This window comes from Myotis daubentonii, chromosome 15, assembly GCF_963259705.1.
Source record: "Myotis daubentonii chromosome 15, mMyoDau2.1, whole genome shotgun sequence".
Lineage (NCBI taxonomy): Eukaryota > Metazoa > Chordata > Mammalia > Chiroptera > Vespertilionidae > Myotis > Myotis daubentonii.
The window spans coordinates 58,366,398-58,393,048 of NC_081854.1; the positions used below are offsets into that span (position 1 = coordinate 58,366,398).

Sequence of the window (26,651 nt, forward strand, 5' to 3'; positions counted from 1 at the left end):
CTGGATGTCTGACTGCCAGTGGGATCGGGCCTAAGCCAGCAGTCAGACATCCCCTGAGGTTCCCGGATTGCGAGAGGGTGCAGGCTGGGCTGAGGGGACCCTCCCGCCCCCCACGAATTTTGTGCACCGGGCCTCTAGTTGTTGATCTAATAGGGTCATTCTATAGGATAGTAATATGGTGAATTTCTAGGTTTCCTGTTGGTGAATGCGTCCTGAATTATTGGACTCAACTGTGGTTGTTTCTTGAGGAATTATTATGTTACTAGGCTGCAAGGTCCATTTCACTGGTATTTTATTTAGGCTATTTGCACCGATGTTTGTAAATGAGGTGCCCTGTGGCTTCTATGGGGGGTGGCGGCGGCAGAGCAGCTCCCCCTTCTCATCATCCTTCTCCTCCCATTTTCCTCCCCTCCTCCCCTGCCTCCCCCTCCTCTCCCATCTCCTCCCGCACCCCTCCTCCTCCTGTTTCCCCCTTTCTTCTACGTTGTCCCTAGTCCTCCTGTCCTAGTTCAGAGAATGAAACGGGGAGCCTTCCGTGTTCGGGGCCCGTTTATAAACACAGATCACCTGTGCCTTTGAAGGCCTTGTCAACGATAAGCATGAAGCCGACTGGCCCTTTTCTGTAATTTCTTTTGGATGTAACTGTCCATTATCTCTTAAATTTTTGCTGTGATTATGATTTTATTCAGGTATTTAACGTCTCGCTGAGTCATAGCTGATCCTTTCATTAGATAATCGTCCATTTGAATATAGATTTTTAATGGGATAAAGTTGTTTTGTATTGTATTGTAATTTTGAAGTCTTCTTTGTATCTGAGTTTATTTCCCTTCCTCAGTCCTGATGTGGGGTGTGTGTGTATTTTCTCTATTCTTGTCTGTACAGCCAAGTTTATTTTCCTGGCATTGTCAAAGAACCGGCTGTTAGTGAGTCTTTCTTCCCTACCTGGAGGGTGGGGTGTTCTGTGTAATTGGTTTCTGTTATAATTTTTATTACTCTCTTCCTTCTACTTTCTTTGGGTCTACCCTCCCCCCCCCCTTCAGCTCCTTGAATTGACAGCTTAGTTCATTTGTTTTCAATTCTTTTCACTTTCTATTCATCACACTTTTATAACTTTTTTGTTGGGTTGCTTTAGCCACATCCTAGAACTATTTTTTTTTTTTTTTTTTGCTGTAATTTTGTTTTGATTTTGACTGCGGACCTGTGGCTGGCAGGAGCCGTACGGAGGTTCTTTCACACGTGTGGCCTCCTGCAGGGGACTTCTCTGAACGTCGCGTGGGAGTGTGTAAGGATCGCATTGTTTTGTTGGGTTTCCCTGCGTGGGTTTGGGCCGAGCTTTGGGCCCACTCCTGTTCATCTGACCCCACCCATGTTCCCTCTCGCAGGAATAGCCCAGCATTTCTGATGCCGCCAGGGAGGTGTCCCGCAGGAAACACCGTTGGCGCCGTGGGCAGGGCTGTGGGGGCAGCGGCAGGGAGACCTGCCTGGGCTGGTTGCACGTGGAGACAGCCCGCCGCCCATGTTGTCGCCTGTGGTCTCTCTGGCTTCCACACGCTGGCGTTTTCTAGACGCTCAGTCGTGTCATTGGAAAGTAATGATGACTTCCTCCTGTTTCCAGTGCGCACTGTTCTCGTGGGGCTTTTCTCTGAGTTGGACGGGCTGGAGCTTCCACAACCATCTCTGTGAACCTGGGGCAGGGGCATCTTATGTCTCAAGTGGGTTTTGGTTTTGGGGACAGTGCCCCTCGGTGTCACCAGAGGCCTGTTTTCGAGTTGTTTTGCGATAGATGCTTGGATGGTCTTTTTTTTTCTATTACCAGGGATTTTCCTAAAAAATCAGAAACGAACACCCAGTTTTGTGAGAGGCCTTTTCGACACCTGTCGGCATGACCCTGTGGAGTTCGCGCCCCCTGTGGTAACAGGGCTCTGAACATGGTGCCTGCGTCCCTGGTAGTGGGGGAGGGGAGGGGCCTCCTGCGAGGGAGCGCCAGGGCCAGGCTGCTCCCCGCTCGCTTCCTCCTCTTCTCCAGATCGCTGGGTCCGAGAGGAGGCGGCCTGTTCACTCCGGATGTGCTCGCATCTGGGAGGCCCTGACCCTGAGTGCTCGGCGGGCCCTGGGGGATGAAGGTCAAAGGCAGGTGTGGATGCTCCCCCATGTGAGCAGGACTCCCAGCGAGTCCTCTGCCCCATGGCACCCTTGGCGGGCACGGAGAAGCCACCAGTGGCCCCAAGAGCTCCACGGAGAGGAGAGGAGGGGAGGGGAGGGGAGGGGACAGCGATCCCCCAGGCGGGCACTGCTTCTGAGTGGGGCAGTGGACACATGGTGGGTGATGCTGGCCCAGTGGGGTCACAGCCGCGTGTGTGAGGGAGCGAGGGGGCGGGGCTCTGTCCGCATGTGACTCTCTCAGGACCTTGTGGGAACTGCTTGTGAGTGACTGTGGACGGAATCGGGCTCAACGCCTTTTTTTGTTGTTGTTAATCCTCACTCGGGGATATTTACCCATTGATTTTAGAGAGTGGAAGTGGGGCGGGGGGAGAGGCAGAGAGAAACATCGATGTGTGAGAGACACATCTATTGGCTGCCTCCTGCACGAACCCGCAACCTGGGCATGTGAATTGAACCCGGGACCCTCAGTCCCCAGGCCTATGCTCTATCCACTGAGCCAAACCGGCCAGGGCAGGCTCAATGCGTTGAACAAGTTAATGTCTGTGCCCCTGGGCGCTGTGCATGCGGAAGAGTTAAATCCTTAGGGAGCTCATCCGTGTTTGAGAGCAGACGAGACACTCCGCCCGCATCACCCCTGGAACAAGGAGGCCCTGTGGCCTCGCAGGCCCCGCTGACCCGTCCTCCTCCCGGGACCCTGTGTGCGCGCAGGTCGCTTCCCCCCGCGGCCTCCTGGGGAGCCCATGAGCCCTGAGTTATTGGCCATGTCATCGCCGGCAGCTCCTTCCCGTCGGCGTGTGGGACTCGCCTCTCCTCGCGCCATCAGCGTCGTAGGAAGCGCATCACCCGAGGTGGAGGCGCTACTGGCGTGTTGATTACCGCGAGCCCGGCTGCGGGCGGGTGATCCCCGCGTGGGGCGCCTGGCTCGGGCGCTCGCGGGAACACGCGATCTCTGTCAAGTCCAGCCTGCACCCCTCCCGCCCTGGGCCTGCAGGAGCAGGCCGGCTGCTGTGGAGCTAAGTCCCGCCTTTTCAGCAGTTCCTACGGGATCTGGCCACTGTTTGGAACACTTCTCTCTCAAAAGAGGAAAACAAGGTAGATTTCCCGGCTCCGGCCAGGCCGCGGGCTGTTGTCAGTCTTCATGCTCCAGGGGAGAGGCTGGGCGGGGTGCAGGCTCCGCGTGTGGGGGGCTCTGCGGGGGTGAAGGTCCCAGGCAGGCGGGGGAGGGCCCAGGAGGCAGAGGAGGGAGGCGTCAGTGTGCTTTTGTTGATTTTTAGAAGGAGAAGAAGGGAGAGGGAGAGAGAGAAACATGGATCTGAGAGAGGAAGATCCGTGGTTGCCTCCCGCACATGCCCTTTCAGGAGTGGAGCCCGAAACCTGGGCACGTGTCCTGAATGGGAATCGCCTGGGATGATGCTCAACCACTGAGCCACACCGGCCAGGGCTGGACTGACATGTTCTCTGTGATGGTAGGAAGGTGAGTCGGTCCCCATTCATCCCGCATCTCACGGAGGCCCCGTCCACTGCGACCCGAGGGGCCTCGCTGGCTCCCGGAGGGGCTGCCGGCCGAGGGAGAAGCCTGCATCGTGTCCAGGGCGACCTCAGGAGATGCAGGGGCCCCCACATGAAGTGACCGGGGTCATGTGAGAGACCTTCCCCGCCACCCTCCCCCGCGTGTCCCCGACAGCCCTCCACCTCCCCCAGCCGCCCCTGGAAGGGAGAGCTGCCGGGCCAGCGCCTGCTGCAGGGGCGGGTTCAGCCCGGATTTAATAACACTGCTCTTGCTTTATTTATTTTTATAATTACCTTTAATTTAGAGCAAGTGATACAAATTTCCATTTAGGGTAATGATATAGTTTTCTTTTAAATGCATTAAAGTAAAAAATAGTGAATTAATTAAAAAGATATTAGCAGGGCACGAAAACACGGCAAAGGTGGGGGCGCTTCCTTGCGGCGCGTGGGGAGGCCACGGGTGGAAGCACGTCCGAAGGCCTTTCACCGCCTTCACTTTACTCATTTTCTGAAACAGCGAGGGGACCCTGGGCTCCCGGGAGTTGGGGATGTTGGGAAGCGGGGCTCCGCAGGACACGTGGGCCCGGCGGCTGAACATGGGCCCGAGCCTCCGGGACAGTCCCCACGTGGAGCAGGCCCTCCCTCACGCGCATTCAGCTTCCCTGGAAGGACCGAGGATGCAGGCGCACCTGAGCCCTGATGTCTGAGAGAGTTCTCGGTGCCAACCTGTATGCGGTGGGCCCTCATCCCCTCACCTCTCCCTGGGCTCTGACGCCTCCTGGCAGGAGCGCAGCCCTGGGCACTTGAGGTGCTCCCACTGCTCTCGCATTTGGTACCAGGAAATGCGTCCAGGCTCCTTGCCATAGCCCTTGTAGTACCCAACACGTAGAGGATGCTCATTCACTCGTCCCATCCACCCACCCACCCATCCATCCATCCATCCATTATCCATCCATCTACCCACCCACCCACCTATCCATCCATCCATCCATCCATCCATCCATCCATCCATTATCCATCTATCCATCCATCCACCCATCCACCTACCTATCCATTCATGGATCCATCCATTCATCTATCCATCATCCATCCATCCATCCATCTATCATCCACTCACCCACCCACCTATCCATCCATCCATCAATCTATCCATCCACCTATCCATTATCCATCTATCTATCCATTATTCATCCATCCATCTACTCATTCACCTACCTATCCACTCATGGATCTATCCATCCATCTTCCTATCCATCTATCAATCATCCATCCATCCATCCATCCACCTATCCATCATCCATCTATCATCCATCTATTACCCATCACCCATTCATCCATCCATCATTCATCCATCTATCCATCCATCCATTCATTGGTCCATGCACTTACCCCTCCACCCACTCAATGAACATTAATTAAGAGTGATCTGTATATTTCACAATAAAAGTTAAACAAAAGTGCTGGCACCAGGCATCTGGCAATGACAGAGGGAGACACCGTCACTGCCATTGCAGAGCTAGCGGCTCCTGGGGAGGCAGAAAGGGGACCCGTGGCCGCTCGGCGTCAGGTGGAGTGAGCGGGTGAGCGGGTGGTGAGTGTGTCCGTAGATCCTCCTCCTCCATCACGCTGGGCCTGGCCAGCTGCGTCCCTGGAATGAGATGACGGGCCCTGCAGAGCCGGCTCAGTCTGTCCCAGCTTCCAGGGCTCACGGGGCAGGGCTTCCTCCCGGGCCCCCACGGGGGCAAGGCCGGCAGCCACAGCAGCTGAGGCGGGCAGGGGGCAGGGCAGCGGTCACCGCAAAGGGTGGCAGGGAGGGAGGGGCGGGCAGGAGGGCAAGGGGACAAGCAGTAACGAGGCAGCAGACCCAGGCTCCCTGCCAGGGTGCGCGTGGCCTCTGGGAGGAGAGACACAGGGTCTGGGGTCTCCCTCGGTCCCAGGGCTCCCCTCGGCCTGGCCCGCCTCCCTGTTGCTCTGAGCGCCCACGGGGGGCGGGGAGGGTTGCTCCCGTGGCCGCCCTGAGGCTTTGGGGTGCCACCCCGGGCCCCACGGATGGCTGGAGACACGCCTGGCTGCCGCTCATCTGCATTCCCCCTTTGACGTGCCCCCCTGGTCCCGGGAAACCCGTGTTCGCCGCCGCGTCCAGGCGCCTGCACGCGGCTCTGGCTTGTGCATCGGGCAGAGCGGCTGCGGCCCACCCCTCGGGCTCTCTGTGCAGGAGAAGGAGGCCAGGAACCGGCCCTGAGGGTGGACAGAGAGCGGGGGCAAGGTGAACAGGAAGTGCCTGGACCCACAAAACCTTGCAATTTGGGGCGCTGTGGCTTCCCAGCCTGCATCAGCCCGCGGGCATGGCCACTGAGCAGGGCTAACACGTGAGCTGGGTGTGTGCAGGAGGCAAACGATCAATGTTTCTCTCCCTCTCCCTTTCTCTCCTTCTAAAAATCAACAAAAACATGTTTTTAAAAAAATTAATTCAAAAACATACTGACCCCTCCCTTCTCTGCCTCCTGGGCCCTCCTCATACCTGCCTTTGACCTTCATCCCCCTGGAGCCCACGGAACACTCAGGGTCGGGGCCCACCCCTGTCAGCTGGACCTTCAGGGGGACCCCACCTTGGGGTCTCGGGAAGTTGGGGGGCATTCTGGGAGAGTGAAGAAGTTACCCACAGGGGATGGGAGGGGAGGAGAGATACAGTAGGAGCAAATGGGCAGAGGACCCTGCAGAGAGAGCCTGTTACATCCACACAGACCTGAGACCGCGGGCCCCGTGACCACACGTCACATTATGTTCTGGGCTGTGTTGGAGCAAAGCCCTGTGGGGAGACCCGGATGTGGCATCCCAGATCCTGGGCAAGCGGCAAGTGGGGCTGTGCGGGGGGCAGGGTGGCGATGCTTCTCGGTGCCCTGGGTGCCCACTCTGCGTCTGGCGCACACGGGACGAGACGCAGCCTTCCCCCGTCACACCAGATCCTCCAGAAGCGCCCAGCCCCGCGTGCTACTCAGGACCCTGGGTGCATGGAGCCGGCTGGGCATGGCTGGTCCGTGTTTGAATGGGTCCCGTGGAGCAGAGCAGACACGGGAATGAGTGGGCTCGCTGGGGAAATCCACCCAAGCCAGCCCACGCGCAGGAGGCGGTGCGGCTCCTGCGGCTACAGCCTGTGGACGTGGTTGGGCCTCGGGTGCCTTTGGATCAGGGGGGTCGCCGAGGAGCCGGCGTGTTGAACTGAGGGCCCCGAGGCCCCGCCCCAGCGCCGGTGCTGGGGTTGTGCTCCCGGCGGCGGTGAGCCCCTGTGAGATGCTGTGCGCCTGAGCCGACAGCTTCGACAGCACGGCCCTCCCTGGCCGGCATCCCTGAGTACGTCCGTCGGGCCGCCCTGGCCCCCGCGTACCTGCGTTCTGCATTCTGTTTAGTTTCGCGCCGAATCGAATCGGAGCTTCTGTGCAATGAAAGGGAAATGGAAACGAACCGTCCGGGAGGAGCTCACGGTCCGGGAGGGCTCCGGGTGAAGGGCTCTCCTCGGGGCTGAGAGGTGTGAGAGGTAGCGGGGCGCCCGCTCCCGACCGCTGCTGTCCCCGGGAGGACGGGGCTGGGGGAGCCCTGGGGCCGGTTCCCGTCCTGTTCAGGGCAGCGCCGTGTGCAGAGGCTGCGCGGGGGCCAAGGCGGGTTAATAGGGATTAAAGATCTGAGTTCCCGTCCTGACGGAGCCTGTTTGAAAAGGGGGAGCGAACGCGGGCGAGCGAGAATAATCAATTCTCCGCGTGGCGACCGCGGGCATCCCTTGCAGCGCTGCGATGCCGCTCCCAGGCAGAGCCCTCATTGGGAGTGCAGGTCCGTCGCGTCCCTGGCTTCCCCGATGGGCGGACACCGTCGGATAAATCCTTCACCGAGAGGTAGGGCCATCTCCTTCTGGTTCGCCCGTCCGGGAGGATTGGAGGCCCCACTGTATGGCCTGAATTCTCGGGGAGCCGGGCTGGTCTTTGCTCACCACCTGCTGTCCCTTTGTGATCTTCTGCACTGGGGTTGTCGGAAGCTCAGAGGACCGCCACGGGGAGGGCCTGGCCCCCCGGGAGCCGCGGGCGGACGGGGCTGTAAGACGCCGGCCCACACAGAGCTCCGACCCAGGCAGGGACACATGGCCCTGCGGCTGTGCGTCTGGCACACCAGGACTGTGTCCTTACCGTTCCACCGACAGAAAAGGCACCGGGAGGGGCGGGGGGCGGGGGGTCCACGGCCTGAGTGGTCACCTCCGGCCTGGAGCAATCCCAGGAGGGCTTCCCGGAGTAGGCGACACCAGGCTGGAGCACGGAGGATGGGTTTGGGCAGCCAGGAGCCTGGGGACTGGCCCTTTCACGGTCCTGCTGTTCAAAGAGGACAAGAGGAGGCCAGTGCTGTCTGTCCATCCAAGTCCCTCTCCTCCCTGCACGGGGACCTCTCGCCACAGTGACAACTTCGCCCTTGACGTTAGTTTTGTGGTCCTAGAGTTTGCTGTCACCCTTTATTTCCCCCATCTCTGACCACATGTGATAGGAAGTTGCTAAGGGCGCGTCGCAGCCGTGCGAGGCATGCATGTTAGGCTGGGACACGGGTAGGAGCTTTTCTGAGGCCGTTTGCCCCAAATATAAATGCGCCCTCCAGGGATGCACACGCAGGCCTGTGCCGGGCGCCACTTCCATCGCTCATCTTCCCGACCGTCCTGCACTCAGGCCTCATTCCACACACGCTGACCCCTCTGTGCCCACCCGCTCCTCCCCCGGCCCAGCGGCGTCCTCAAGGCCCAGCCAAGGATGGGCTGCTTCCCAGACCTTCATACGTCCCGCTCCTCCCCCTCCGCTCCCAGCCCCGCCCTCGCCCGGCCGCATGCACCTCGTCGGTTCCCCGGTTGCAGCACCGGACTCAGGTGCCAACTCGGAGGCGGGAACCTGGCCCTGCTGTACGCCCTGTCACATGGAGTCATGAAAGGGTGTCATTCATGATGAACCGTACCTTCCAGATGCTTCCACAGAGCTGCCGGGTGGGTGTTTCTTTTTGGTAGAAAGGCAAGCAAGAGTTTATTGACCACAGCAAACATATACTTAGGAGAGAGAACCAAGGAAGGGCGCGGAAGGAGGAGAAGGAGCAGGAGGAAGAAACAAAGATGAAGATGGCAGTGATGGCAGCCGTTGTTGTCATTTGTGTTTTTGGGACCTTACTCTGCCTGGCAAGTCCATGGCCCCAACAACCACCCGTCGGAAGTTGTCTGATTCCACCCCCCGCCCCCCTGAACCTGTGGCCTGGCATTGCGTGGGGTGGGCGGCCAGTGAGCAGGACCTCAGACCGGAAGTCCCTGAGAAGAGGACCAGGAGACCCTTAGTGTAGGGCTTCCCTCCCCCTGGATGTGCCCCTTCCCTTCTCTGTCTTCAGTGCTGGCCTACAGCTTCAACCCGACCCCCAGAGCCGGCGTGCTGGGGATACCCCTGTGCCTTTGAGAATTCTGAAACCACCCAGAGTCTCTCTCACCAGGAACTGCCTGGGGCGCCGTGGGGCCTGCGTGGGCCCAGCCCGCCGACCATGCCCATTCGAGATAGTGAGGCCTCCGCTCTGGCCAGCGCTCCGTCCAGGGGACGTTGGGGAAGCTGACCGCCCTCCCACCTCGCTCTCCTGGTCACGCCGTGGCTGCCACAGTCCACAGCCTGGTTGGAATGTCGTGCTGTCACTAAGGAACTCAGCCAGGACTGAACCATTTCTGGCCCTGCCTCCTAGCATCGCCCGCACACCGGTCACAACAGGCCGGTCCGCGCTGCCCTCCCGCTTGTCTGTCGCTCACCTGGCACACCCCCCCCCCCCTCGGTGTCCTGCCCACCTCGGGAACGCCGGCGATGCGATCGTTTGGGTGCCCACAGGTCACTGGCATGGATCGTAGCAGATGAAAAAAATGTCCTTGCTCAGCACGGCAAGCTCTAGGCCCAAATGCGAGCGTGAAATCGCTGGCTTATTTTTGTAATAATGTTTACAGCTGTTTAATGACCCTGAAAAGGTTGGGTAGTCGGGTGCTCCGTGCTCAGAACAGGAGCGGATTGTGCCGATAACAACCTGAGCGTAAACGGCGTGAGCTCCGACAACGGGAGAAGTAGCGCCAACAGGCAGCCATTGTGCTGCAGGGGACGCCCTCAATCACCGCGCACCCCAAGGGCAAGGGGGCGGGCGGGTCGTGCGGAAGGGCCAGGGTCAGGGAGTCTGGGGGGGGGGGTGCCTACAGCCAGGGCTGCGGGCGGTGGCAGCATTTTGGGTGAAGCCGTGGCCCCAAGCCCTCCCCCTGCCCAGCGCCTGGGGCCGTGGGGCTGCGAAGCTGTGAGGCAGCGCCTCTCTCCACGCTGATAAAAAAGGGCATATTTAGTTGTGCTTGGCTAGACAACAATATTTGATTTTTAAAAATCCAGTTGAAATGGTAATTTTGAAAGTCATTTTATTTCCCAACTATTCTTTTTCATGGTATGCGGATAAGACGCTTGCTGGCAAGATCTATATTTTTTGGACTATTCGTAAGATTACTTTTTCCCCCCCCCCTCTCCTGTGCTAGCAAAACGGAACCGTGTTTTTGTGTAAAATGTATTTAGCCTCGTAGCAGCTGGCATTTCTGGTGCCCTGATGGCTTTGAATTTCCTTTGGAGGGAGCGAGGCCATTCGGGTCTCTGTCGGAGGAACTAAGTGGGAACTTCGGACGTTGCTGCCGCAGGAAACAGCGAAGGCGGAACCGACGGGTCAGGAGAGCGGTCAGCGCCGCCGCAGGCAGCCGAGGGCTCAGGTGGCTGCGGAGATGAGAGGATGAGGCAGAAGGTGTTTTGATGATCTGTGTGCCCGATGGTGGGTGCCAGGGCTGAGGGCACCCCCCCTGGGAAACGGGACGTCGCTGAGCTCCGGGGCAGCCTCCGGCCCCCAGACGCTGTCCCCGGGGCCCCCGTGGCGGCCGGGACTCAGGCCCCAGCCTGGTTCTTGGTCTTTTTTCTTTTCTTCTTCTTTTTAAAAATATATTTGTATTGATTTCAGAGAGGAAGGGAGAGAGAAACATCCATGATGAGAGAGAATCATGACCAGCTGCCTCCTGCACGCCCCCCACTGGGGATGGAGCCTGCAACCCAGGCCTGTGCCCTGACCAGGAATGGAACCGTGACCTCCTGGTTCCTAGGTCAATGCTCGGCCCCTGAGCCCCGCCCGCCAGGCTGGTTCTGGGTCCATGTTGACAGCAGCGTTGGGTGCCCGAGCACCCACCATGTCCTCTGGGTGGGGAAAGGTCAGGTTGGGGCGATGGTGGTGTTTCCGGAGCTGACAGCTTCGGGGAAGCCCGGCTCCTGTCCGTTGGGCAGACGGGCGCCCAGCCCGCGGGTTTATTGCCGCTCCTGCTCGGCTTCGGGCTGAGGCCACGCGCCGAGGGCCAGTGGGCTGTTGTCAGTGGTGAGTCGTGTCTTACTTGCTTCCACTGTGCGAAGGTGTCCTCCCTGGTGACGGGTCAGGTGCCGTCCTGGCAGTGCCTCAGAGGCCGGCCGGTGGCCGATGGCCTGCAGGCGGGGTCAGGCCCTCCATGTGCTGCTCCCGGCCTCGCACTGCGGTGTCTCAGCGGCCGCGTCTTGGGAGACGGCCCAGATCCAGGCCGGGGCCGTGCACAAGCCACCAAGTGCCCGGGGCAGGGGCGTGTGGGCAGCGCTGCAGGCCAGGAGCGTGTCTGCCCTGGTGGTCGGGACGCAGGGCATGGCACTGACAGGGTCCACGGCAGGCCTCGGAGGACGGACGTGTCCCCGTGCCCGCTGCTTGCTGCGGGAGGGACCTGGGACGGTTTGCCAGGGAGGCCCCTTCAGGCAGCCCCGCCCTCCCTGGGAGCTGTCGGGGCTGCCGGTGGCTTCCATGCCTTAGCAGTGGCACCACCGGTCCCACAGTCACAGGGAAGCATCTGTGTGAGTTCCCATGGGGACTCCACGCCCTGCCCCTGCACAGACCTACTCCATGGGCGCGCGTGCGCGCGCGCACACACACACACACACCTGTGCACACACTCCCCTGCACATGCACATATACACACATACTTGTGCACACACTCCCCTGCACACACACACACCTGTGCACACACTCCCCTGCACACGCACATATACACTCCCCTGTGCACGCACACACATACACACATACCTGTGCACACACTCCCCTGCACACATATACACTCCCCTGTGCATGCATACACAGACACACATATCTGTGCACACACTCCCCTGCACACATATACACTCCCCTGTGATGCATACACAGACACACATATCTGTGCACACACTCCCCTGCACACACACATATACACTCCCCTGTGCACACACACACATACACACATATCTGTGCACACACTCCCCTGCACACACACATATACACTCCCCTGTGCACGCACACACATACACACATACCTGTGCACACACTCCCCTGCGCACGCACATATACACACATACTTGTGCACATACTCCCCTGCACACATATACACTCCCCTGTGCATGCACACACATACACACATATCTGTGCACACACTCCCCTGCACACACACATATATACTCCCCTGTGCACGCACACACATACACACATACCTGTGCACACATTCCCCTGCGCGTGCGCGCGCGCACACACACACACACACACACTGTGCACACACTCCCCTGCACACACACATATACACACATACTTGTGCACACACTCCCCTGCACACACACACATACACTCCCCTGTGCACGCACACACATACACACATACCTGTGCACACACTCCCCTGCGCACGCGCGCACACACACACTCACACCTGTGTCCACAGCTGCAATGGTTTCTCCTCCCCCTGAACTTGGAATTCTGCCTCTCGGGAGCCGTTTTGTTGCTTTCCTGTCATTGGTGGCCTTGCCCAGTGGCCCCTGGCAAGTGTCCCTGAGTGACCGAGCCAGGGGTAATGAGTTCTGGACGGGGAAACCTGGAGGCTGGAGACGTTGGGGCGGACCCAGGGTTGTGAGGCCCAGGCCGGGCGGGGGGGCCAGCTCATCCTGCCGCGGCCGCCTTGGCCCCGGCCAGCTCGCCAGCTTCTGCCTTTCCAGGAACTCCCTCCCCTGCTCTCGGCTGGCGCTGGCGTTGGCCAGGGCTGACCCATCTGGGCACCTGCTCCTGGCACTGCAGGGGGCGGGTCCCAGAGGATCTGGGCTGACCGTCTGGTGCGGCCCTGCCCCAGGGTCTCTGCTCACTTGAGGGCTGTCGCCTGGCATGTCTCCTGGTGAGCTGGCGCTCTGCTCAAATCCTCATCCTCCGTGGGTCCCACGCAGCCTGGTCTCTGCCTCCTGGTGCCCATGGGCACCTGGACTGAGGGAGCTGGTGGTGGCGGAGTCTCCTCAGGGGGTACCCAGGGGCCCTCCGGACTGTGGGGCGTCTGACTGTGGGTGCTGGTGGACCTGTGCGAGGCGGAGTTTGGGGCCTGGGAGGTTGGGACTCACTACTGTGGCTTGTGTTGTTGAGGTCTGCTCATTCACTCCCCCATTCGGCGGGCCAGCACGGAGCCCGCGATGAGCCAGCGCTGCTCTCGCCCTGAGACCTCCTCTGGGACCGAGGCCGACGGGACCTGCCCTCACGGAAAAGCAGCAGCTCGCTGGAGGGTCGACGCCAGACTTCCCTGGTGCTGAGCGCTGTGAAGGGGGGTGGGGGCATCAGCCTCAGACAGGGCCCTGTGAGCTGAGGCCTGTGCGAGGAGAAGAGAGACACTGTCTGGCCTCTGCAGGCTCTAGAACATTCCGTGTTCAGCAGTGGCACTTGACCAGTTGCGTAAAAGGTTTTTTAAAAAGCTTTGTTGATTGAAAAAATTTTTAACAGTAAAAGAACTGCATACCCAGACCTCGCTGGAAAAGGCTCAAGCGCATTATGTGACACGCGGCCCCGCGGGCGTGGGGGCGGTCGGTGGTCCTCCCCTGACCCACTGATCTGCGGGCTTGCCGGATGGCATGGATGGCGCATTCAGCCTCCGTGCCCTCCTGCTGAATTGGCCGCAACCTGAAAATAGCCCGTCTTCCTGGACTGGCGTCTTCGGAGCCGGCCAACTGGGCAGGCTCTGGCCGCGGGCCAGCGCGTTGGCTCTGGACTTTGTGCACTTCCCCGCGTGCTGGTGAATCCTGGTCTCCCACGTGCCCTCAGGGCGTGATCCGTGTTCGCTTAGGAGGAGCGGGCCTGGCCCACGGGGGCTTGAAGGTGGCACGAGGCTGGGGACACGGCCCAGGTGTCCTGGCTCTGCACCCTGGGCCTGTCCGTCCGTGCTGGCTGGTGGGCGCCGGGACTGCCCTGTCTCCGAGGGCCAGCGATGGGCCTGGTAAGTTACTGAGATGCACGCATCTCCACAGGAAGCCACTCCTTTCTGACTGGTCTCCAGAATTGGCCTTTTTAAAAAAAAAAATTTTTTTTTAAATAATTTGACTGCCACCAGGAACAAAAAGATGGCAAATTGGAAGGTTCCTGTTACTGCAGTGCCCTGTGCCGGGTGTGAGCTCGCGGGCAGTTGCCCTGCGTCGTCCGCATGAACACGCGGACCTGCACCGGGTGATGCGTTCTGCCCTGGGAAGAATCACCGTGTCTGTGCTCCTCTGTGCCCAATGGCCACCCAGCCCGTCCTGACTCCAGGGAGGCCGGCCTGGCTGGAGACCCTCCACGCCGCGCACAGGCTGCCCGGTGGGCAGTGTGGCGGGCAGCGTACCCCGTGACACTGAATGTGCTGCCTCCACACCCCAGCTCTGTCCCAAGGCCCGCGGGGGCGTGTTGGCCCGGGGACCAGTCCTGGCTGGGGGTGAGCGCTGCTCCTGGCCCGCCTGTCTGGCCAGGACATCCGAACAGCGGGGCCCGCAGAGGACAGCTGGTAGCATCGTTCCAGGGGTGGAGGCGGGTCTGGGCTCCTTCAGGGGGAGCCAGGCTCTGGAAACAGGAGGGCCCCAGGCGTGGGCTCCTGGCCTCTCAGGGCTGAATTCCCACGGGCTTGACGTGGGGGCTGGCTCCCGCGCCCTCCCCGCGTGGCCCGCTCAGCGGCCCAGCACTGGCCGGAGGGGCGGTGAGGCCGGTGACAGACCGTTCTGCCGCCCCGCTCTGCGCGCTGCTGTTTAACAAACGGCTCCGGGTTCTCATTTTCCGCCGAGCGCCTTCCGCAGGTACCATTTGTACTCATTACTGGGTATCGGGAAAGTTATTAAAAACACTCAGACGGGGCGAGAGTTCCGACAGCGGCGCGCTGGCCTTTAATTGGTCTTTATCTAGTTCTTTGAACGATCGCCTTAAGCCCAGCGAGAGTCCCAGCCCTGGAGACGGTGCCCGGGGAAGGACAGGGAGCAAGCGTGTCCCTGGTGGGAGGCCTCGCCCCGTCCGTCCGCGTCCGCACCGTCTCGGGACCCGCTGACTCCGTCAGGAGACGTGTGTGCCGCCCGACGGCAGCATAACAGCGTTTCGTAACATAAGGGTTAAATCTTAATCTCCGAGGTTTGCAAAGCTGCTACTCGCAGTCTCCTTAAAATTTAATATACCTCGTTAATGCTTCCTTGCAAACACTGAAGGATTTTTATGATTATAATCATGTGTTACAGCACCTAGCACTGTTTCTAAGCAGCATACTAATCAGCTTAATGAGATATTACTGCACTTTTTGTTGACGAAAGCAAAATCCCTTTTATTGTTCCAAAGCCTGTCCGTTACTTTATTTCCCCCAAAAACATTATCTTGTTTTATTATGTATCAGTAAATATCATGCCATGGGGTGTTTCTTTCTTTTTTCTTCGTTCTTTTTTTTTTTTTTTTTTGACCAAAACATAAAATAACCCCTTTCATCTCAGAGTGGCGAATGCATTGGCCGTGGGAACCCGAGTTCCCAGCGAGCGGGACAGCCGTTCTGCTCCGAGGCCAACTTTGAACGGAGCCAACAGGTGTGGGTGTCCCAAGGTGGGGGCTGGGGCGGGGGGGGGGGACTTTCCCACGCTGACCGCCCCCCACCCCATCTGTGATCAGGTGCTGAAAGTGGTAAAACGTGAATAATTTAACCGTGAATGAGTAATTGCAGTCGGCAAATAGAAAATACAAGGGAAGACGATCCATCGCCCAAACAAATGGGAGGACCAAAGCCATGTTGCATAATTGGCATTTAATAATTCATCTTTTTATTATTGTTTTCGACTCTCATTCCCGAGCATGACGATGGTGAGGTGAGGCAGGGAAACGCAAATGCCCGGCGGTGGCTGCCCCCCACTTCTCCGCCCCCCCCCCTCCGCGCCCCATCTGAACTCTCTCTCCCTTTCCAGGGATGGAAGAAGCCAGCCTGTGCCTTGGAGTGTCCGCCGCCGCGGCCGACGCGGAGCCCCGCCGGAGCGGCCCCGTGCTCAACGGCCAGTATGCCATGAGCCAGAAGCTGCACCACGTCACCTCGCAGCTGGGCCAGGCCTTCCCCGAGCTGCACGTGCGGCCCGGCCCCGAGGACAAGCCCGCGCCCCTCGACGACCAGGCGCACGTGGCCCTGGGCGGCGGCCCGGCCCTGGGCAGCCCCATGGCGCTGCTGGCCAGCCCGCTGGGCCGCGACCTGGACACCAGCCTCAACGGGCGCGTGGACCTGCAGCAGTTCCTCAACGGGCAGAACCTGGGCATCATGTCGCAGATGAGCGACATCGAGGACGACGCGCGCAAGAACCGCAAGTACCCGTGCCCGCTGTGCGGCAAGCGCTTCCGCTTCAACAGCATCCTCTCGCTGCACATGCGCACGCACACGGGCGAGAAGCCCTTCAAGTGCCCCTACTGCGACCACCGCGCGGCGCAGAAGGGCAACCTCAAGATCCACCTGCGCACCCACAAGCTGGGCAACCTGGGCAAGGGCCGCGGGCGCGTGCGCGAGGAGAACCGCCTGCTGCACGAGCTGGAGGAGCGCGCCATCCTGCGGGACAAGCAGCTGCGGAGCAGCCTGGCGCCCGCACGCCCGGACCTCAAGCCCCCGCCGCACGCGCATGCGCACGCGCCGCCCGCCCCGCCCGCCGCTCCCGGCCACCTGGCGCCCCCCGCCGCCTCCGCCCCCGGCGCGCCCGACGCCGCCCGCCCCGCGCCCTCGCCCAAGCCCGCCCTGGGCGGCGGCGGCGCGCAGGAAGAGGCGGCAGCCCCCGCGGCCGGCTTCCGCTGCACCTTCTGCAAGGGCAAGTTCAAGAAGCGCGAGGAGCTGGACCGCCACATCCGCATCCTGCACAAGCCCTACAAGTGCACGCTGTGCGACTTCGCCGCCTCGCAGGAGGAGGAGCTCATCAGCCACGTGGAGAAGGCGCACATCACGGCCGAGTCGGCGCAGGGCCAGGGCCCCGGCGGCGGCGGCGAGCAGGCGGCGCACGAGTTCCGCTGCGAGGTGTGCGGGCAGGTGTTCAGCCAGGCGTGGTTCCTCAAGGGCCACATGCGCAAGCACAAGGACTCCTTCGAGCACTGCTGCCAGATCTGCGGCCGGCGCTTCAAGGAGCCCTGGTTCCTCAAGAACCACATGAAGGTGCACCTCAACAAGCTGTCGGCCAAGGCCAAGGCCCCCGGCGACGCCGACGCGCCCGCGCCCCTGGGCGGCCTGGCGCCGGAGGCCCACGCCAACCTCTACTCCCGCTACCTGTCCTGCCTGCAGGGCGGCTTCCTGGCCCCGGACAAAGCCGGCCTGGGCGAGCCCGGCGGCCAGCTCTACAAGGGGGAGCTGCCCCTGAAGGAGAAGGACGTCCTGGGCAAGCTGCTCGCGCCCATCGCCAGCGGGGCGCACGGGGGCGCCCCCGAGGGGGACAAGCACGCGCTCCTCGGCTGCCTGAGCCTGGTGCCCCCGCTCAAGTCCAGCTGCATCGAGCGGCTGCAGGCGGCGGCCAAGGCGGCCGAGATGGACCCGGTGCACAGCTACCAGGCCTGGCAGCTCATGGCCCGCGGCGTGGCGGCCGACCGCGGCTTCCTGCCCAAGGAGCACCCGCTGCAGCGCGGCCCTGAGGAGGCGCTGGCGCCCGCGGGCGTCCTGTTCGATAAGGAGAAGCGGGAGTACGTGCTGGTGGGGGCCGACGGCTCCCGGCAGAAAATGCCGGCCGACCTGGTGCCTGGCTCCAAGGCGGCCGGCCAGAGGGACCTGCCGGCCAAGCTGGACCCGCTGGAAGGCACTCGGGAGTTCCTGTCCCACGGGCTCAGCCAGGCGCTGGACTACCACCTGCAGGGCCCCGGGGGCCTGAAGGAGAAGCCCACCGAGTGCCCTGACTGCGGCCGCGTGTTCCGCACCTACCACCAGGTGGTGGTGCACTCGCGTGTGCACAAGCGGGACCGCAAGGCCGAGGAGGACGGGCCCCACGCGGGCCTGGACGAGCGGCGCGGCTCGGGCAGCGACCAGGAGTCCCAGTCGGTGAGCCGCTCCACCACGCCCGGCTCCTCCAACGTCACCGAGGAGAGCGGGGTCGGCGGGGGGCTCTCCCAGACCGGCAGCGCCCAGGAGGACAGCCCGCACCCCTCCTCGCCGTCCTCCTCAGGTAGGTGGGCCGGGCGGGCGGGTGGGGGCAGGACAGCTGGCAAGGGCCCTGCCTGCCTGCCCAGAGGCCTGGGTGGGGGGCGGGCCTTTTGCTGCCCTTCAAGGTCAGATCTGAGGTCAGCAAGGTCAGGCCCGAGGTCAGCGTGGCTGGTGGGCGCGTGAGGACCTCGCCTGTCTGCCTGGTGGAGGGAAGGCTGTCATTCTCTCCCTGAGCCGTCCCTGAGCGCTGGCTCCTATGAAATGTAGTGGACCCTCCTCCTCCCGTGGGGTAGGATGGCCAGTGGGCACGTTCACCCACGGGGAAGACCTCTCCCTGTAATTGCCCACCTCTCTGCTTCACGTCATGCCCCGGCCTGCTGGCCGAACCCTGCTCTCCAGAGCCCGGGAGCCTGGAGCCCGCTCCATCCGTCCACAGACGTGAAGGTGCAAGTTCAGGCCCTCCCCGCCCTCCCCGCTGAGGGTGTCCCTGTGATCCGCTCAGGTGGGCTCCCCCGGTCTTCCTCCCCAGACCGGGCCCTGTGGGTCCCTTCCAGAACCGCAGTGTGGCCCCCGGCCAGCTCCTCGGTGGTTTGGTGGGCACGGAGCTTTGGCACAGATGCGCCAGTGCCCATCCCGCCATGCGCCCTGTTCATGGGTGATGCGGCCTTGGGGTCCGAAACAGCAAAGCAGACAATCTGTCATCAGAACGTCTGAAACACGGAGGCTTCCTGGCCCCGTTTGAAAAAACATGCGAACACACACACGCGCACACATGCACACACATGCACACACATGCACATACACCCTCACGCCTCCCAGGCTGAATCTAAGTGGCCCCCTCGCAGGCGGGCGGCCTCCTCGGCCTGGGCCCGGCCCTCCGCGTGGCCGGTGCGCGGGAAGTTCTGTCTGGAGCCCTTTCTGAGGAGAGCAGCCGCCTCATCCTGCACTCGTTCCGCAGCCTCCCAGCGGCGGAAGTCGTGCCCTAACAAATACCCTGTTACTAATGGCGACATTGATTTCTGCAATCAGCCATTAAGCCGTTTGGGGCGCCTCGAGGCGCCGCGTTGCCCACAGGCGCGGGTGGCAGCCGGGGCGGCGGTTCTTTGTTTTGTTTTGTTTTTAGTTTTTCTCCCCGTCTCCCTCTTCTCCCCCCTTCCTGGGTTTCGATAAACATCTGTGTATCGGAGGCGGCGATGACGTGCGCTGGGCCGTTCCGTCGTCACGGCCGCGCTTCCGTCTGCCCCCCCCGCCCCCCCCCGCCCGGGGCAGAAGTAGGATGAAGATGAAGTGTGCGCCCCTGGCTTATCACAGGCCAGGAAAGAATTGTTAAGACACATAAATCTGAGCGGGACATTCCAGAGATTCCGATAGCACTTAATGCCGCTGCTTAAATACCCATGAAACATACTGTCTGCTCCGCGGTCCCTGGCTCGGCGGTGATTTATTTCTGGTGGGAGCTTGGGGGAGGCTGAGTGGGACAGGGAGCGCGCCTGGGCGGGCGCGGCCGCGCCACGGGGTGACCACGGCCCGGCAGGCGGATGCCGGGCGGGGACTTCAGGTTTCGGTGGAAGTGGGTCCCTGAACGTGGAGGCGGCAGAGAGGGTGTCCCCTGTCACTCGGGACTGTTCCTGGCCCCCGAGGGAGTCCCTGGTGCCGGGGCGTGTGGTCTCGCTGTTTTGGGGAAAGGGGGGGCCTTCGAGGGGCAGAGAGCAGAGGGCAGGCCGGGTCCCCTAAATCTGCGGCGTGAAGCTGACAGGTTTCCACGCCTCTCTCCCGGACCCGCTGAGACGCAGAGGGCTCGGCGGAATGTTCCGGCACCAAATGCTCGCTTTTTCCTCGTGACGTCTCCTTCTCTGCGGTTTTCTCGCCTTCTGGCGGAGTGATAGCCCCCACGCTCTTCCTAGCTGTCGTTTCCGGGTCTCGAAATGTTCCTGCAAAAAGCCCCCCGCCCTCCCCAGGCCTCGCAGAGCCGGCGACCTGCGCTGAGGTCAGCTGCCTGCTTTCCCGTCCCCCGTGGAGGTAGTTCTGAGCCGTGAGGGCCGCCTCTGTTTCTGGGGCTGGTTTCCTTCCTATTCCCGATCCTCTGGCTCAGCAGCAGCCACAGGCCCGCCATCCACGCGGTCCACGTCGGCTGCCACGCGGCGTGAGGGCTCGCCTGGGATTGGGACCCGACGCCCAATCGGTTTCCTCCTCCCTCTTCCCACAAGTCTGACTTGGACAAAGTGCATTGAAAAGCAGCATTTAAATAAAATTTGTGACACAATAGCTATTTTATTATTACCTGTCAGAGAGAAACCGCAAGGTGAGGGGAGGGACGAGCCACCTCTTTAAGCCCTTCAGTCAAGAAAGCAGCCCTGATTAAGGCCTCAATGAAGGAATGACGGTTCCCGCGTTCTCAGGCGGCATAACAATGTCGCAAAACTCAATTTCCATCCCTCGCTTCTTTTCTTGTTGGAAACTGGGTCAGGAGGGCCTGGGAAACTATGTTTTCAGATCTTCACCAGCGAATTCTTCCTTTATAAATCGCTGCTCTTAACATGATCGTCGTTCTGAATTCATCATAAACCCTCTCTGCCGAGAGCCTCTTAGCGCGGATCGCCGAGGAGGCTGACAATGAGCGGCCTTTGTTATCTGATGTAATGCTCGCGGGGACGGGGCCGAGTGGCTGTTTAAAAATGTCTCGCTCCGACCGAGACGCCGAGAGGGTCAAGTTTGCGATCACACGGTGATTGCCGAGCCGGGCGGCCGTCCCTGGCTGGGCTGGTGTGGGGTGCAGCTGTCGGTGATGGGAGCAGAGGGGAGGTTTGAGTCAGTGAGCATGTGAAAGCGATCCCAGTGAACCAGAAAATATGTTTGTTCTCGGCGCTCCCAACTGCCGCGGCCCAGCTCGGAGCAACGGCGGGAGCCAGGGCCTCAGACACATGGAGAGGTGGTAGGTTCTCACCGAATAGGGATGAAAGGAGCCGCAGGGGCCTCCCCCTGCCCCCCCCCCCCCAATCTCGCCCCCCATTTTGCTGCTGTTTGTGTGGCTGGCCGATCATTTCACAGCCCAGCCGATGTCCTTTCTGCCTCCGTGTTCACGGCCAGGGAAGTGCGTGGCTTGGAGGCAGCAGCGTATAAATCCGACTCTGGTGACATCGGGGGAGCGGGTGGCTGTTTGGACGGCCCCTCGCTGCTGGCGCACGTGCCCGCCGCCCAGGGCCTCCGCCTCGGCATCTCTCCCTGTGAAACCCCAGCGGAGCCCGTGCCGGCATCTGAGCTTCACGCCAACTCCGAGGATGACCCAACTTCTGCATCTTTAGCTTTCGCTTGGGAAGTCACGCTCGGAATAATTAAAACTTAATGTACGAGGAAGCGGCCCTGCTCCTCATCACGGCGGCGGCGGAGGGGGGCTAATTGAGGCGGGGGTGGGGGAGGGAGTCACGGAAGGCGCTGACCCTCTGTGGTTAAATGACGCCGGCTAAGTTCCGGGACCCGCGGAACGCCAGGGAGAGAGGAAGACGAGAAGGTCCTTCACCCCCACTCCTGCTGGGCAGCCTGTCGAGTGGACACGCTCATTGTTTGGTCAGCTGGGCTCGAGCCCGCCGGGCTCCTCTGTGCTGGCTGAGTGGCATTCCCACGTCGTGGGTCCCGGCCCGGGCAGGCCCTGTGACCACAGCCTCAAAGGCCGGCGTCCAGTCCCCGTGCCCTTCCCCGGGCTGGACAGTGAGACGATCGATCTCCTTTCTTGTCCACCCTTTTCCTCTGGGGGCTCCTCCTCCCCGCCCACCACTGCCTCTGCCCCCCCCTCCCATCCAGGCCCCGCAAAGAAGAGGGGGTAAAAAAAAAAGAAAAAAATTCAAATCTGAGGATTAAGATCTTTTTTTTTTTTTTTTTTTGCTTGTGCATTCCAATTGTTCTTAAAATATTTGGCAATGTCAATTAGTAACTGAGCAGAGTTAGCTGATGAACACAATTTTCCGGGAGACTGAGCACCCTATTGTTGCCGCGCGCACAGCAGATTTCTGAGGCCATTATCATGCGCGGGCTGCTTGGCCCAGCTGCTTCCTGCAGCAAAAGCCAAACTTCCCGCTGGAGCTCGGGGACCGAGGCAGCAACAGGGGGCTGGGAGCGGCGGGGCCCACCGCCCAGCGCCCCGCGGGCCTTCCCGGCCCCTCCAGGGAACCTGCTCGCCCAGGCTCCTCCCTCTGGGTCCTCCCTCTCCCAGCACCTGCACCGCCTGCCCGCCCAGCTGGGGATGGAAAGGACCCGCGGACCCCCTCCCCCCTCCTCCTGCCCCCCGGGTATGGCGGCCACTAATCTCAGTGCCGAGCAGAACTTTAGAAAACAATAATCCCGTTTACAAATGTACTTAAAAACTGTTAACCCACTCCGAGGCCGAGAGAGCGCCTTCCCAGAGACGGGCTGCCTGGTGTTTATTAAAAACAGGAAAGGATAAAAACACGCCCCCTTCTGCAAAGACGAAGTCAGGGACGCGGCACCGGTCACCCGGGAACGACAGAGGGGGAGGCTGATTTCCTTTTCCAGAGGCGCCTTCTGAGCAGAGAGGGGTCTGAAGTGCCGTGCGAGGCCCCATGGTGTGTGGAGGGCGCCCCTGTGCACCCCGGCTCCCTCTCCTGTACCCCCCCCCCCCGCCCTCCTGCCCCCCCCCCCCGCCCCCGATCCGGGAGCCGGTTCAGGGAGATGACAAGCAGCAGGTTTTTAAAGCTCAGCTGTCGAGACTGGGTACCACCTGCAGCCCTTCCATCCTGCAGACCTGGACGTGTGTGCAGGCGCCGCAGCGTGTCGGTGGAGATGGTCGGCGGGAGGGGGAGGCTGGGCTCGGGTCCCAGGCTGGACCCAGGCCGAGGCCAGCCAGCTGACTCCCGGGGAGTGTCAGGTGGGGACCGGTCAGCAGGCCAGGTGCCCCCTCTGGCCTGCACCTTCCCTCTGGCGTGGGGCCCTCTGCCCACGGGCCTGGGGCGGCAGGCAGCTGGCCTGAAGGGGCCCTCGGGGCCCAGTCACGCCTCCCTCCCGTCCTGGGGCTGGACAGCGCCCGCAGCTGCTTTGCAAGGGCCCATTGGCTCGCACTCGGGCAGTTGCTGGTGAGCTGGACCCACCCTGGGGCCAGCGGCGCTCTCAGCCCTTTGGGTGGCCATAAGCCCGTGTAGCGTGCTGCCACTTGGCGTGTCAGAAAGAGGCGTGGTCCTGCTCAGTGTTGGGCCTCTTTTTATTTTTAATATGTTTTTATTGATTTCAGAGAGGAAGGGAGAGAGAGAGGAACATCAGTGATGAGAGACAATCATGGATCGGCTGCCTCCTGCCCCCCCCCCCCCACTGGGGATGGAGCCCCCAACCCGGGCCTGTGCCCTGACTGGGGATCGAGCCCTGACCTCCTGGTTCATAGGTCGATGCTCAGCTGCGGAGCCACAGCGGCCGGGCACATGGTGCAGGAGCTGAGCGGTGGGGTCGGCGGGTGAGCAGGCGGCTCCTTGGCTGCTGAGCGCCGCGGGCTGGCGGGGGCGGGGGCGAGAAACACCTGCAGGGCCGGAGATTGGATCTGTGCACACATCCCGGATTTGTGATGATCAGGCTGGAACCTTTGCCATCTCCTACCCTGGGGCCTGCTTGCTGCCCTTCTGGGTTCCTGGCCCCTCCTCTCCTCTGTCGGCATGCGGCCTGTGCCGGCTGGTCCCCGCGCCCCCTGGGCCGGGCTGGCATGCCGAGGCGGGAGGAGGGGGCGCAGCCAGGCTTGTCCAGGCAGAGGGGCAGGGGCTCCCCAGCGGGGTGCGGGCAGTTGGCGGAGGCTCACTGATCTCCCCGGGAATGGAGCGTCGCAGCAGCCGAGACGCACTGCGGGTCCCCCATGCCTTTTCCTGGCAGGACGGGGCGACGGCAACATTTACTTAAGCTGTGGAGTTTGGCACCAGCCACACCAGGCGCCATCTGGAAGGCCCTCCTCAGAAAGCCGGGCTCCCCAGCGCGCTCAGAGGAGCAGGCGTGGGCGGGGCTGTGGGGCTTCCTCCCCGGGCAGAGCCTGGGCGTCTGGGCACCTGGGCAGGCGAGGCTGGGCAGGTCCTCCCGGGTTGGCATGTGGCTGCCTCCCTGCCAGGCCTCACCAGCTGGTCCTGAGCCAGGCCTGGTCCCTGTCAGGAGCACACCCACCTCCCAGGCCGTGTCCTCACGTATTTATTGTGCGTTGCGTGTTGCTCACTGTTTTCACCCACGTCCTCGTGTGTTGTGGGCGAGGAGGTGTGGAACCAGCCAGGGCCGTGGTGCTTAGTCACCGACACGGCTGAGATCACAGGGCCTGTGACGTATGTGAGAAAAGCATGTTGTGCCTCTCGGGGCCGGGGGTGGAGGGGAGCCGGGGACCAGGATGGAGAACCGGGGGCTCGGCCTGTGATGCGTGGGGCCGAGCTCAGCGCAGAGGTTTGCCGTTGTCCTTTCCTGATCCACGTCTTCAAACGAGACGGTGAGCCTCAAACAGTGCCTGTCTGGCTGCTCTGGGCCACTAGCCGACTGGCCGCACGCACAGTGGGTCCACATGCCCAGGTCGGCCCTTTCCACCCAGACGAGGTGCCCTCGGGCCTGGCTTCTCGAGGGACCCATCTCCTGTGGCTGTGAGCCTGGGGCTGTGCGGGACATGTGGCAGGTGCCCGAGAGAAGCTGGCCCCTGGGCTGGGCTGCCAACGGTGCCACCCGGTGCATGCTGCAGGAGCAGTGGGCGGTAGGTGGGCTTAGCATGTAAGGTGGGGTCATTTTCCAGCTCTCCTGGGAGGCAGGGCACACCTCCAGTAAACCTTTATCTGTTTTGCTCTGTACCTGGGTCTAGAACAGCCGTGGGCAAACTACGGCCCGTTTGAAATGAATAAAACTAAAAAAAAAAAAGACCGTACCCTTTTATGTAATGATGTTTACTTTGAATTTATATTAGTTCACACAAACACTCCATCCATGCTTTTGTTCCGGCCTCCGGTCCAGTTTAAGAACCCATTGTGGCCCTTGAGTCAAAAAGTTTGCCCACCCCTGGTCTACAACATTCCTCAGAGGAATCCATTTTTCCTCTTTTTTTAAAAATATTTTTATTGATTTCAGAGAGGAAGGGAGAGGGAGAGAAAGAAGCGTCATTGATGAGAGAGAATTGTTGATCGGCTGCCTCCTGCATGCCCCCTACTGGGGATGGAGCCCGCAACCCGGGCCTGTGCCCTGACGCTCAACCCCTGAGCCACGCCCTGAGCCACGCCGGCCGGGCTCCGTCTTCCTCTTGCTCAGGCAGCTTGCTGGGCCGGGTTTTAGGGGACGCCTGGTCCTTTCTTTTCGTCTGACTGCATCCCAAAGCCATCTGCTGTGTGGGGAGCGGGTCCCCACCGTGCCCTCGCCTCTTCATCACGGTAATGTCCCGAAACGCGCGCTCAGCCCGCCCCCCGGGCTGCGGACACCCTCCGTGTCTTCAATCATCTTGAGAGGCATTTTGGAAAGTTTCCAACCTGCTTATGTTTAGTTCCACATAAAATGTGTGCACGTCATTCCTTGCAGACCGAGGCAGATGCGATGCTCTCTTCGCTGCTAAATATACTTTGTCGTGACAATAGGTGTAATTTTTTAAAAGTAATTTGCCCTGAAAAATTGGAGCGGGCCCTCAGCCACGCTGCTCTGCGGCATGAGGTGATTCTGCTGCGGGAGGAGCCGGGGGCTGCGCCCTCCCGCTGGCCCTGCCCTGCGACCTCTCTGACCTTGACCAGCGGCCTCCTCCAGGAGGGACGCTCACTGGCTTCCTTGTTGCTATTTAATGACATTGCAGTTGTTTTCCAAACTGTAAGGCAAATTCTTATTCATGTTAGACATTTAGAAAACTGATAAATAAAAACATGTAAAGAAACCCCATTTTTATTGATCTCACCAAGGGAGATGGTGAGGGAGAGGGAGAGAGAAACATCAATGATCAGAGAGAATCACTGATCGGCTGCCTCCTGCACGCCCCACTCTGGGGAGGGAGCCTGCAACCCGGGCCTGTGCCCTTGACTGGGAATGGAACCGTGACTCCCTGGTTCGTGGGTTGACACTCAACCATTGAGCCACGCCATCCGGGTAAATAAAAATAACTTTAAACATATGTATCTATGCCCACCGCGACTCAGCAGTGACCTGCCCAAACCCCTTGTGCATCGAAAGACGTATTTAACAAAAAGGGGTCTTGCTGCGTGTACTTCTGTGTGACACACTTTTTACTTAAATATATGTCACGTGTCACCTGTCATCGAATATTCTACACAAGATCAGCAAACTTTTTCTGTAAAGAATCAGATAATCAGTCTTTTAGGCATTTGTAGGTCTTGTGGTCTCCATGGTAACTGCTCAGCTCTATCAATCAAAGGGTGTGATGTGTTCCAATAAAACTTTATTTACAAGAGCAGGTGGCCAGTGGGTTTGGCCCGAGGGCTGCCCTGGGTCACAGGTGACTGCCTTTGTGCTGTGTCCCCACGTGGTGGGAGGGAGCTCTCCGGGGTCCCTTTAT

General features: G+C 60.8%; 1 protein-coding gene across 3 annotated transcripts in view; it reads left to right on the forward strand.

Annotated features, from left to right (window-relative positions):
• The window catches only part of ZNF536 (zinc finger protein 536), a 290,099-nt gene that overhangs the window by 133,100 nt on the left and 130,348 nt on the right, over nucleotides 1-26,651 (forward strand). For all 3 annotated transcript variants that reach the window (XM_059668157.1, XM_059668159.1, XM_059668158.1), the window contains exon 3: nucleotides 15,969-18,176. In XM_059668157.1, coding sequence (XP_059524140.1) covers nucleotides 15,971-18,176 — 2,206 coding nt within the window. In that variant the 5' untranslated portion in view covers nucleotides 15,969-15,970. The remainder of the gene's footprint in view (nucleotides 1-15,968; nucleotides 18,177-26,651) is intronic.